Source organism: Rhea americana, unplaced genomic scaffold (genome assembly GCF_003343005.1).
Source record: "Rhea americana isolate MKP2758 unplaced genomic scaffold, rheAme1 scaffold_676, whole genome shotgun sequence".
NCBI classification, from domain to species: Eukaryota; Metazoa; Chordata; class Aves; order Rheiformes; family Rheidae; genus Rhea; species Rhea americana.
Genome location: NW_028186841.1, coordinates 19,300 through 31,506, shown reverse-complemented (window position 1 = coordinate 31,506; position 12,207 = coordinate 19,300). Strand labels below are relative to the sequence as shown.

The 12,207-nt window shown below is 62.1% G+C and overlaps 1 protein-coding gene across 1 annotated transcript; it reads left to right on the top strand.

Annotated features, from left to right (window-relative positions):
- Nucleotides 1-1,338: 1,338 nt before the first annotated feature.
- On the top strand, nt 1,339-12,062 carry LOC146586603 (adenylate cyclase type 10-like; the record flags this gene model as incomplete). Its single annotated transcript, XM_085321006.1, is given in 21 exon segments — nt 1,339-1,545; nt 1,825-1,921; nt 2,246-2,334; nt 2,628-2,819; nt 3,057-3,178; nt 3,619-3,695; nt 4,019-4,208; nt 4,502-4,554; nt 4,949-5,102; nt 5,439-5,631; nt 6,179-6,265; nt 6,650-6,924; nt 7,469-7,614; nt 8,167-8,292; nt 8,778-9,032; nt 9,224-9,574; nt 10,098-10,149; nt 10,905-11,112; nt 11,114-11,128; nt 11,511-11,637; nt 11,735-12,062. Coding segments are annotated over 21 exon segments (3,329 nt in total), but the record flags the coding sequence as incomplete, so codon positions are not given.
- Nucleotides 12,063-12,207: the final 145 nt, after the last annotated feature.

Sequence of the window (12,207 nt, the reverse complement as noted above, 5' to 3'; positions counted from 1 at the left end):
GCAGACCCTCAATTGTTACATGGGGGACATCCTGGAGGGTAAGTGCCGTCCCGCAGGGGTGCGTGGCACTGGGCCGCAAGAACAGAGAGCTGCTGGGCAGCCTGCCACTGCCTCCTTGCGCAAGGCCCAGGTGCAGCGCTGCTTCTGCTTTCTTTTGTGTGCAGAGTTGCTGGCTTTTGGAGGGGACGTCCTCAAGTTCGCAGGTCTGTATGTGAAGGAGAGCCACAGCCTGGTGTGCTGCAGCTGCCGGGGAGCACTGGAGAGAGGGGAGACAGAGGCGGGAGGCGGACGAGCCCAGAGGAGTGGCTGTGTTGTCAGCCCGGTGCTCAGGGGAGCTGCCGCATGGGGCGCCAAGCTGGGAGCTGCAGTGGAACAGCGATGTGGCACAGGTGTCGGGCAGCACGGGAGCTCAGGGCACGTGGCAGCACGTGAGAAAGGAGGGGGCTTGAGAGAGGCCTCGTGTCTGTGTGCTGAGTGGGACTGGCTGGGGGGGGTGTACGGGTTCCTGCAGCCCCCCGTGCTCCCTCTTGCGCTGTCAGCGTGGCTGCTGTTGCAGCTGGCCCGCGCGTGGGGAAGGTGGCCCTGTGCCCAGGGTGCTGCAGGTGAGGAGGGCGCCTCCTCGCCAAGGCGTTTCCCGCAGCATGCCTGCTGGTTTCTGCTGCCCCTGAGGGTGGGTGCAGGTCAGGGGGTGTCGGGTCTCACGGGAGCCGTCCTCACACCCTCGCTTTCCCCAGGGGATGCTGTGCTGGTGCTGTGGCGCGTTCGGCAGACGCAGCTGCTGGACACCATCAGCCTGGTGCTGCAGTGCAGCCAGCAAATCCAGGCCAAGCAYGGCACCCGCGAGACGGACGTGGGCCTGAAGCTCCACGTGAAGATAGGTATGGGCCATGCTGCACTTGCTGCACCGCAGGCAGCCGCAGCTGCAGATGCATCTCCCCGGGCAGGGCCGTGGGGGCTCTGCAGCCCTGGGGAGAGGGTGTGATCCACGCTGGGCCCTGCGGAGCTCTTCTGTGCAGAAGGCTGCTGTGTGTTCTCAAGCAGGCGGTCGCAAGCGGTGGAGGCGGCCACCGGAGGTGGCCTGCCCTGCGAGCACGCTGGCAGCGGCAGCTCTGTTTGCCCCTTGGCAGACACCCYRGGCAGGGTCCTGTGTCAGCAGGGCCCTGGTTAGGCYCTGCTGCCCATCCCTAGTCAAYCTCGAACGCCTCGAGACAGAGGCCTCCGCTCGCAGTGGTTGGGACGAGGAGCCCACGCACAGGGCTGAGCTCCAAGCTTGGAGCTGCGGGGGGCTGCGCAGGTACCAGCGCTCTCTGCCGCAGCCGTGCTTGTGTCTCGCCAGGCATCTCTGCAGGGCACATGTCTTTTCTGACGGTCGGAGACAAAAAAGAGCAGCACTTCCTGATCCTCGGCCAGGCCATGGGGGACGTTTGGCAGGCCGAAAACCTCGCCAGCGCCGGCGATGTCATCCTGTCCGCCGGCTGCTGGGAGCTCTGTAACCAGAACAGGGTCAAGGCAAAGTGCCTTAAAGGCCAGAAGGCTGCTGTGAAGGTGAGTAGGACGGCATCTGGAGCACTGTTGAGGAGCTGGCCATGGACGTGAGGGGGGAAGGAGGGAGAGGACTGAGGAGATGAACGTGGAGGGAGCTGTAGGTGTTGGTGTAGGTGGGGAGCTGTAGGTGTTGCCCTTCTGTGCGAGGGCTGGCTCTGGATTCTGCTTGCTGGGTTGGAGGAGGGGGTGGTGGGCCCTGGAAGGGTTTGGCTCAACTGGTGACGTCTTCCRTGAGTYRTGGAGCTGTTGYGGAGCCCTGTTTGTTCGGTGGGYCTCTAGGWTACAGGCGTGGAACRGATGTCTCTCTCTGAGCGGGAAGACATTTCTTCCAAGGTCGCCCGAGCCTGGCTGAACTCCTGTTCCCCTCAGCAGCCAGGTGAGCSCCAYGTTCCTGTTGCTCTGTGGCTGCCCAGACAGATTGGGGCTCCTGCAGGGCGCAGCAGGGGAGTAACACCCTGCGCCCTCTCCCGCTTGCACTTCAGTGTTCGTGGCCATGCTGAGCTCCAGCGTGGGGGCTTGCTGCTTCCCCCTCCCCCTTTGAGGGGGCTGCTCTGGCCAAGCACTTGCAAGAGGAACCAGCGTGTGGGTGGAGGAGTGCCTTTCTTGCGGAGTGCCAGTGGCAGGCCCTGCTGTGCAGTGCCCCGCGAGGCAGCTTAGTAGTGCCGTGCCGCCAGTGAGTGCCTGGTTTTTTCTTCCTTAGGCGTCCTGAGGCCTGCYGTTACCCTGGCCCCTCGTCGTGCTCTTGGGAAGCTGCTGTGCAAGCACCTCCCAGCAACTGTGCTGAGGAAGGTATGGCCACAGCTGCTGGCGGCCGCGTTTTTGGAGGGCAGAAGGAGTCGTGCACTGCCGAGCGGGAGCTCTCAAGAGAGCGAACGTGCCAAGATGAGGCAGCCTTGGGTGAGAAGCTGGGGCAACTGGCGGAGAGTGCTGCCCATGGCAGGAGCCTGCCATGGGCGTGCTTGTGCAGGGAGAGGGGCGGGTGGCAGGAGGTGGGTTTCCCTCTGTATTTTGCAGGGGGTTGTTCCGGACGTGACCGTAGGAGAAGAGAGAGCCCCCCGTGGAGTCGTGCTCTTGTCTTCTAGCTCGATGATGGACAACCCCTGGAGTACTTGTCTGAGCTGCGGCCCGTCACCTGCCTCTTTGTCAAGCTGCAGTTTGCTGCCCGCGTCAACTTGACGCACATCTTCAAGGCCATCCAGGACAGCAGTGTGCTGATGTTGGAGATCCTCCGTCCTCACAAGGGTGAGATCAACAAAATCTCCATGTTTGACAAAGTGAGTGTGGGGGAGCGAGGCACCGCGCAAAAGGGTGGGCAGCAAAGGAGAGGGGAGCGTGTCTGTGTGCTGGGCAGCAGGGAAAGGAGATGCAGCTCTGGCTCGGCGGTGGGATGAGCAGCCTGCGGCTTGGGGTTGCCGTGCAGCTCTGCTGGCCTTGTGGGAGGCTGGAATGTCCCGGCATGAGCCGTTTGCCGTCGACATTGTAACGGGGCGTGCTGCCTGTGTCCTTGGCAGGGCTGCATGTTCCTGTGTGTGTTTGGACTGCCTGGACAGAAGGTGCCCTGCGAAAGCATTCACGCCTTGGAAAGTGCCATTAAAATCTCCAAGACGTGCTCGTTGAGGCCGAGGAAAATCGAGTGAGTGGGGAGGCGTGCTGCGTGGGACGTCGCCGGGGAGGCAGGGGTGGTTTGCCAGAGAGAGGTGCCCTCTAGCTTGGCCTGCTCGGTGGTGGGGAGGAAGGAGGCAGAACCCTGAGAGGTGGCAGCTGCCCCCGGGGCTTTGCTGGCCACAGTCAGGGCAGTTTCTCCAACATGCCCAGGCCAGCGGTGGCCCTGGCAGGAGCCCTCTGGAGGGCAGCAGCAGGAGGGCATGAGGCCCAAGAACTGCTGGGCCTGACGGGAAGGGTTGGACACTACCTGGCTGCTCTGCACAGCCCGTTCCCGCTGCGGGGGTCACGCTCGTGAGCTCTGCACGCCCACAGGGTTTGGCCTGCTGGGGGGCTGGGGATGGCAGTGGGCGGGCAGGCAGGGCTGCACATGGATGCTGCTGAACGCCTGCCGCTCTCCATGCATGTCAGGGCGGTCTCCGTCGGGGTCACCAGTGGCACCACATTCTGCGGAGTCGTTGGCCATTGTGTGAGGCATGAATACACAGGTACGGCATGGGTGTGTGAGGAGCGGGTGTCTGGGCTGGGTCTGTTTAACCAGAGCAGTATGCCAAGGGAAGAGGCAGAGCGGCAGGGAACAGGCCGCTGCCCACGCGGGCTGTGCTCGGCCGAGGGCTCGGCTTGTGGCTTGCGGGGAACGACCGGGGCGGAGCGGGTGCTGCCATGGGGCAGGGGCAGGGGCTCAGAGCCTTGTTTGCTCGCAAGGGTTTGGGGCTTGCCTGAGCTGCAGGTGATGCAGCCGTTGGCCTCGGAGGGTGCAGTGGGCTGGTCGCAGAGGCACGTGAGCGTGTGCTCTCTCTGTCTGTGGCAGTCATGGGCCAGAAGGTGAATTTGGCAGCTCGGCTGATGGAGCACTACCCCGGGGTAGTGTCGTGTGATGCCGCAACCTACGCTGCCTCCCGGCTGCCCCGCTCCTACTTCAAGGAGCTGCCGGAGGCAAAGATGAAAGGGGTTGTCGATCCTGGCACCATCTACCAGTACCTGGGGATCTCRGAGAAGCCGTGAGTGTGCTCTCTGAGCAGGCGCTTGGCTGGGGCCTAGCGGCCTAGTGGCCGCACTCGGGGTCCGGTCAGGATCAGCAAAGAGCAGCTGTTGCCCTGGCCGGGGTTTGTCATTCTCCCTGAACAACCTTTGCAAGGCTGACTTTGCCGTCCCCTGGGAACTTCAGGAGAGGTTCCGTTGCAGGGCTCAGCCTCCATAAACTGCCCCCCGTGAGCAAAGCCCAGGAGCGCAACTCTGCATCCTCCAGCTTCTGCCTCCCTGCCTGACTCTTGTGTTTCTCTTGCCCCGCTAGTGTACTTGGCACGGGTGTTCCGAAGGCGAGGTCCGAGTATTCCCCATTGTTCAGTAGGTGGAGATCGCCTTGGTCTCCTGGAAGCCCGTTTCTTGCCCTCAGTACCTGTTAGTACTGCTCCGGGAAAGGAGCAGCTTTGTGCTCTGGGGCGGCGTTGCCTGCAGTGGCCATAAGGGATTGGTGCATAGCTCGGCTCCTGGCTGGTGCCTGTCTTTGGGGCTGGGCCACATCTAGGGCTGTGAATCAGGATGAAGTGGTGGGTGCTTGCTGCCATGCTCCGTGGGTTGCACGGAGGGAGCTTTCAAGTGGGTGGGGAGGAGCACTGGGTGGGGGCAGGCTTGTCGATGGAGTGGAGGGAAGGCGACTTGGTGGCAAGAGGGAAGGGTGCAGACGGTACTTTGCTTTTCAGCTCGCTGCAAGAGCTTGCTTTCCTGTTTGCCTTCCCAGGTCTGGAGAAGGAGCTCGCCCTCTTTGAAAGCCACCTGAAAGCCTATGTGGCTAGGAAAGAAAGCCACATCATGGTGTTTGAGGGCGTAATAGGCTCTGGGAAAAGCCCTTTACTTAGTGAGCTGGCCTACTTAGGGCAGGCTGCTGGGCACAGGTGAGCGTTGCGGAGCGGTACCCATGGGTGACTTCCCCTGCCCAGCCCCTGATGTTCGTGGGGTGGTGGAGCCCCTCTGCCAGTGCACCCGGCCCTTGCACTGCAGCAGCCCCAAAAAGCCTCATGGAGACACTGCTTAGGAGCAGCAGTGCGCTGTTGTCCTAGGTGTTGAGGGAGCGAGAGRCRTCTTTGGGGCCGGGCACAAAGCAAAGTAGAGCCCATGCTCAGGGCTTGTTGTGCCACTCCAGACCAAAGAGAGAAAGCCAGGTGGCCTGCTGGGCAAATGGTGTTTGGGTGGCTCTCTGAATCTCACTGCCTTTTGCTTTTGCCTGGCAGGGTAGTGGCTRTGGAGCTGACGGAGCTAAACRAGCAGCAGGTCTTCTCTGCCGTGCACATGGTGCTGGCCATGGCCATGGGCCTCCAGGCCTGTAAATCCTGCAGYGCCAGACAGCTCGTCCTGCAGGAAAAGCTCCAAGGGCTCATGGAAGAGRGCAGCTACTGCCTGCTCAATGTGCCCTTCCTGGYTAAGGTGAGAGGGGGAGCCRTGCCTGGCRCTGGCGAAGACTTGCTTGTGCGCTGCCCTGYGGCCACTCTGGTGGGGAGTGGGTTTAGCTTGCTGGTGGGGAGAGCAGGGGGACAGCACAGGCTTCTGTTTGTGGGCACAGCGGGGGTGAGTCCAGGTGGCAGGTTGCTGCTGCAGGCAGCTCCTGGGGTCTTGCGCGGCGGCCTGGAAAGGGCATTGCGGAGATGCTTTGAGCACCAGCTCATGGGCCCCATCTGAGCTTGCTGCTGTGTGAGTGGTCTGCTCCATGGTGAGGGAATAAGCTCTTCCCCCTCCCCACCCCCAAACGCCTCCCTCCCATACCCCAACAGCTCTGCCAGAGACCCCCAGCAGAGGAGCCCTGTTCGAGGCTCAGGGTGATGTCTGCGCTGTCTCCCCCGTGGCACTGTGTGGGGGAGAGGCATAAGATGCTGAGGGCAGCTGAGGCATTTGGTTCAGTTGGACCTGTGTGGGGGGTAGGTGTGCTGAAACACCCTGAAACGCTCTTTCTCTGTGCCTGTGCTTTTCTGGCCAGTTCCTACTGTCAGAGAAGGTTTCCAAGATGAGCGGTGCTCAGAGGACAGTGGAGTTGGAGTCGGTCTTCAAGAAAGTGCTGCAGAAGGTGAGCAGTTCTCTGCGTCCTGGGTCGGAGGAGGAAAGCAGGCTGAGGGCTGTGCAGGAGAATAGGAGGTGTCGAGCGAACAGTGTACCAGAGCCCTTGCCCTTCAGAGGCTGGACTGCCCGTGCCATGCCCCCTGATTGCTGTCCCCCTGCAAAGCTGGAGGGCCCGTGCTCAGGAGGAGGTGGAGGGACGGTGTCTTTCTGTACCAGCTTGCGCGAGAGACCTTGAAGTCTCGGAGAAAGGAAGAGCTGGGGAGATTCTGAGTGGGGGAGAGGAGAGAGACTTTGGAGCGCTCCGTGTCTGGAGAGAGGCCAGCCAAAGTTGCTGCTGTGGAAGGTGCTAGAGAATGGCTCCGACTCCCCCAGCCCAAACAAGCTGTTTCAGACCATTGAAGAAGACGTTGTCCTGTTTGTCATCGACAACGCGCAGTACATCGACTCTACCTCCTGGGCTGTGATGTCGCACGTGCTCAGGGACGTCCCGGTCTTCCTGGTCATGGGCTTTGCTCCCAGTCGCTGTGGAAAGGAGAGGCTTTGCAAAGCAGCTGCTGACATTGTGAAGCTGCAGCAAACAACCTATGTCCAGCTGGAAGAGCTGCAGCCTTCAGCTGTTGTGCAGAAAGCCTGCCACGACCTTGGAGTGGTCAGAATGCCCCGGGACCTGGAGACATAAGTGCTGGGCAGGGCCTCTGAGCTCTCTTCGATGGGTGGAACCTCTGCCGAGGGTGGAAGGGAACGGACGCCCAGGAAAGGAAGCGCGCGGCTGCTTGGAGCACCGCYGTGTCTGTGACYGTCGGCTGGCGGTTGTGAGCCRGGAGCGGGYAGCTGCCTGGYGGACACAGAGCATAGGTGGTGTTGGCGCTTCCATGTTGTGCTGTCAGGCAGGGAGGCGGTGGTGCTGGGCCCTGGGGTGGCTGAGGTGTGGCAAGGGGCACGGGGTGATTTGGAGGGGCCCAGGTTCTCGCTGGTGCTGGCAAGGATGGAGGCTGCTGAGGACAGGAAAGAAGGAAGCGGCTTGCTGCCCTGTGCCTTGGGCACTGTCCACGAGTGCTTTCCTGCAGGTTGCAGCAGCTGCTGCATCTTCAGGGCAGCTCAGCTGGCAAACGCCGTGGGAGTCGTGGCCCCTTGAAAAGGGAGGTGCAGCTGTGGTGAAGATGCTGGCCTCCAGTGTGTCCGTCCTGCACCAGTCCCTGCTGGATCTGCTCCTTTGCAGGTTCCTGATGCAGAGAAGCTACGGGAGCCCGTATTACTGTGAGGAGCTACTGAGCTACCTTTGTCGCCATGACCTGCTCCTATTCCAGCCACAGCAGAAGGAGAAGAAAGCGGAGGCCAAGTGGGAGAATCTCTTCAGTAAGCAYCTTTGTGGCTGGCTGCCTCGGTGCTGTAGTGCATCTTCCACAGCCCTTTCTTGCCCTGGAGTTGCCCTGTGCCTTTGGCACAGTCACATGTTGCAGCAGTGCAGAGCGAGATCTGGCTCAGGTGTGGGTTCCTGTGCCACTGGCTGCTGGGACAGGCGGAGCAGAGGCTGGGGGTTTTGTTGGCTTTGAGAGGAGCAGCAGTGCTGCTGTGGTGTGAAATGGCAGTCGAGGAGAAGAGGCGCTCCCAGGCGCTAAGCTAAGCCCTGGTGCGGTTGGGAAGGAGCATGAAGTGGGGGGTTAGTCCGGAACTGTGCCGGGACTCGCATGGCCACAGTGTTCCTTGTCCGCGGCTGGATTTGTGCTGCTGCTGCTGCCAGGTCCAGGTGCCGCCGGATGTGCTGGGGGAGTAACTGCTCAAGGGTGGGGGACGGAGGGAGGGGAGAATAGTGACGTTTGCGAGCGGGAAGTCAGGGCTCGAGCAGTCTCCCCGGGTAATCGCTTTATGCTGCTCTCATGTTGCGCTCAGCTTCTTTGTTGCGCTCAGCTTCTGGGACGGAGGCTTCAGCAGCGGCAGCRTGCTGGTGCTCCGGGGCGGGGAAGGAGCGCAGGGTCTGCGCCATCAGACCTGGTGTGAACCTGCAGAACACGGTGCTTCCCCCAACCCTGAAAGGTGAGGGGCCGAGCCCCGCCGGGGCAGCTGGTGGCCGCACCGGCCGTCTTTCCCAGGGCCTCGTCTAGAGGGAGGCGGCGTGTCCAGCTGCTGCCCCTGCCAGCTCTGGGGCTCTGCTGGGAAGGTGGCTGTGCTCCTGCTGGAGCTCCCTGTTTCCAGGGGTGCTGTCTGGGAGGGTGTGAACAAGTGTCCCTGCCCTCTAGCCGTGTCCTTGCAGAGTGAAGCTGGTGATGCAGCCCTGCCCACGCCTCAGAGGAAGGGGGGGGCAGGTCATTCCCTGGAGCGTTTCTCCTTTTCCCGCTCCTTGCTTCCTGTGATTGCCGGAGGAGCAGGGCCACCTTGGAGACGTGTGCCCTGCCCAGCAGCTTTGGTGTCTGGGAAGCAAGGCTAAGGTCTGCCGCCTCAAGTGTTGAAGCTAAGGCAGCCTCTGCGGCCTTGGCCTTGGCCAGGGCCGAGAGAGAGACCTGTGCCTTGTCTTTTGGCAGGGATTGCGCTGGCTGAGCTGGACAGCATGAAGCCCTCGGAGCGGATGGTTTTGAAGTGCGCAGCCATCATTGGATGGACGTTCACCCCCAAGCTGCTGTTCCACATCCTTCCCAGGTGGACCAGGACCAAGATGAACAAGACATTGGATGTCCTGGTGAAAGGCAACCTCCTGAAGTGGCTGAGTGCTGACAAGGTGGCAGAGGACAGCAGTGTTCCCACCAAGGGATCCGCCAGCTCTCTGCAGGAAGCGAGCGGTAAGTGTTGTTAAGGYGCCCCGGGAGCATGGTGGGAGGCTGGGCCCATCTCACCGAGTGAGAGGAAGGAGCTGCCCGTGGCTTGCTTCTGCTGCTGGCAGCACAGGCAGCTTCTTCGCTTGCGGGTTGTGGCAGCCCTGAGGTGTGCCTGGCGCCAGCTCCGGCTGCTGCAAAGCCCCGTTGCCTTTTAGATGCCCCGAAGGAGTGCGTGGGCGAGAGCGAGAAGATCATGAGGCTGCAGCGCGGTGTCCTGGCCTTCTGCACCCCGCTGCTGCGGGAGGCTGCCTACGAGCTGTGGGCCAAGGCACAGAGGGTGGCCATGCATGGCAAGTGTGCGGCCTTCCTGGAGAGGCGAGCGCACAAGTGCCAGTGCTGCGGCGGGGGGGACTTTGTGGCCTTCCACCGCTTGGTCATCATCAGCAGCAGCAGCCAGGAGGGAGAGAGCTGTGATGGCACCGCCAGCGAACTGTGCTCGCCCCACTGGGAGACCTCCTTGGAGGCAAAGGAGGAGTCGAAGAGGGCCGCGCTCCCCATTGCTCCAGGTATGCTCTGTGCTGTGCTCCGGAGCCTGGGCCCTGCCTGCTGTGGTGGCCCAGCGAGTGGACGTGCTCCTCTGTGCGAAGCCCTGTCTGCAGAAGCGTTTCCCCAAAGCCTCAGGATGCTTTCGGCGCAGGGCGGATGCTTTCCCAAGACTAGCTTAGCCCTGCACCAAGCACAGCGACCCACCCAGAGCCATGCTGTGGACACAGCGTGGAGCCTCTGTCCCCTCGAGCACCCTCCTGCCTTTGCCTGGAGCTCCAGGAGCCAGGGGTGCAGCTCCCAGCCCAGCAGGCTGAGGGGCGTCTCCTGGTGGGTCTGCTCCACTTGCCCAAACTTAGCTGCCCTGCAGTGAGGGGAGGTCTCGGGGGAAGGGGCCAGCAAGAGAGCTGCTGCCAGTGCCTTTACCCTCCTCCCCTCCCCTCCCCTCCCCTCTGCTCTCCTGCTCTTATTGATGCAGCCTGCCCACAAGATGCAGGTCTTCCCCCTGGTGAGGTGAAGGGGGATTAACTTGTGCTTTGTTTGCAGATGCCGCAAAAGGTGTGGAGAAAGAGAAGAGCTTCACAGAGGAGACTTCTGGGTGAGGAGAGGGGGTTTTGAGTATTATGGGGAGTCTGTGGGCTGAGGGTGTGCAGAGAGGGCAAGTGGAGTTGCCAGTGTGGCCTGCCAGCTGTGAGCATAGCCTGGGGAAGAGCTGGCCTGTTGGGTGGGAGGTGGTCTGCGCTGGCCCTGGAGATGAGCATCCTTGCGGAAGCCAGTGGGATGGATCACTGTGCTGATGGTCACATTCGGGTGGAGCAGTTGTGGTTGTGTAGTTGTGAGAGAGCAATGCTGCGAGCTGGGCAGGGGCAAAGCAGCTGCTGGGAGCAGGGTGGCTGGTGGAAGGTGCGCGGTGCAGGGCTGGACGTTGCTGCAGAGGAAGAAGAGGCGCCGTGCCCCAAAGCCCTGTGTTAGTGAGTAGCACAGGTTTTGCTTGGAGTCGGGGGAGAGCCCGAGCTGTGGAGGGAGAAGACGAGGCAGCAAGAGCAGAAGGGAGGAAGGTGCACGGGGGGAAGAGGGAGTGAGGATGGGAGAGCCGGACACTCGGGGGCTGGCCATGTCAGCCGTCATGTGGAACACCACGGGGAGAGCCCGGCTGCTGTTGCATGGGGCAGCAAGAATAATTGGGCAGCGCTCTCCACGCCTGGGGAGGCTGTGAAACGCAGCGCAGCTGTATGAGGCAGCCATGCACGTGGCCGTGTGCCGCGCTAGAGTGCGGTGTTAGTGCGGGCATCCAGGGCAGTGCTGGGGGTGCTAGCATGTCTCTTCTTTCTCCATGCCCTTGTCTTGGCGTAGGGCAGCAGAGCGGTTTCTGGTGCAGGCAGAGCGGACGCCTGCGGTGCCCAGCCAGAGCAAAGGGACGCCCGGTGCCGTGCGTTCCTGCGAGTGCAAGGCCGTTGTGGAACTGGTGCTTGTGCCCCTGGCTCACCACCACABGGCAATGGGCAACGATGCCAGAGCCCTCTACTACCTGCTGGAGAGCGCAGCTGCCTACTTGCACGTTCTCCGACAACTACCTGGTGAGTTGTCCTGCTTGCCAGAGGCCACTGCACATGGAGGCCTCTCAGTGGCCTTGCCCAGGACAAGCCCATTTCCGCCCTGAAATAGGACCGTCTTCTGTGGGCCCTTGGGGGCGAAGGGCTGGAGTTGGAGCCGGGGTTTTCCTCCTGCTTGCCTGTCCCGGGGCAAGAGACGCGGGGCAGGGAGCAGGACCTTCGCATGAGGCGCCCCAGCAAGGAGGCGGTGTGAAGGAGCACTCGTGCCCGTGGTGTACGCTGGGGTGGGCATTGGCAGGGGCAGGTGCACAGCCTCCTCGGGGAGCTGTGGAGGCAAGTGGAAATGCTGGGGCTGGAGGCGGGCTCCGCAGTGCCACTCACCCGCTCTCTGTGTGCTTGCTCAAAGGCCTTTACGAGCCTGCGCAAAGMAGAGGCCCTGAGGAGCTCGGTGGCTAAGAAAGCCATGGTGCCGGCCTGCTTTGAAGAAGCCACCTTCCTGATCCTGAAAGGGGAGATAAAGCGGCAGGGCGGTTGTGAGGGCTTTCGTGGTGGGAGGAGTGGGATGCCTTCGTGTTGTTGGGGAGCTGGCAGGGGCGGCGGGGGGGATACCTCTGGCACTTTGAGGCCCAGCCGCAATGAGCAGCCCTGCCTGCGACCGCTGCGTCCTCCGGCCCCAACCGGTCGAGGCCCTCAGCCTTGCATCAGGCAGAGACTTGAAATGTGGTGGGAGCTCATTCGGAGCCCTTGGGCACCACCTGAAGAAGCCTTCTCCTGGGCAGGTGCGCTACAACATAGGATGCGTGGAGCTGGCCAAGAAGACCCTCAGGAAGGCGTTGAGTCTGCTGGGCCAGAAATTCCCAGGCACCTCGGCTGGCGCCTTCTTTCAGCTCCTTCTGGAGAAGTCAGCGCACGCCTCTTACCAGAAGAGCAAAGACTCCTCCCCTCCCCCAGTGGCAGGGTAAGGAGCTGAAGGGAAAGAGAAGGGGAGAAAGAGCCCTTTCCTTGCTGGTGCTGAGCCCCTCGGCCTCCAGCTGCCTAGGCTTAGGGCTAGAGTTAGGTCTTGGCGAGGGTGATGCTGCGGAGGGAGCTGGGGGCTGCTGTCT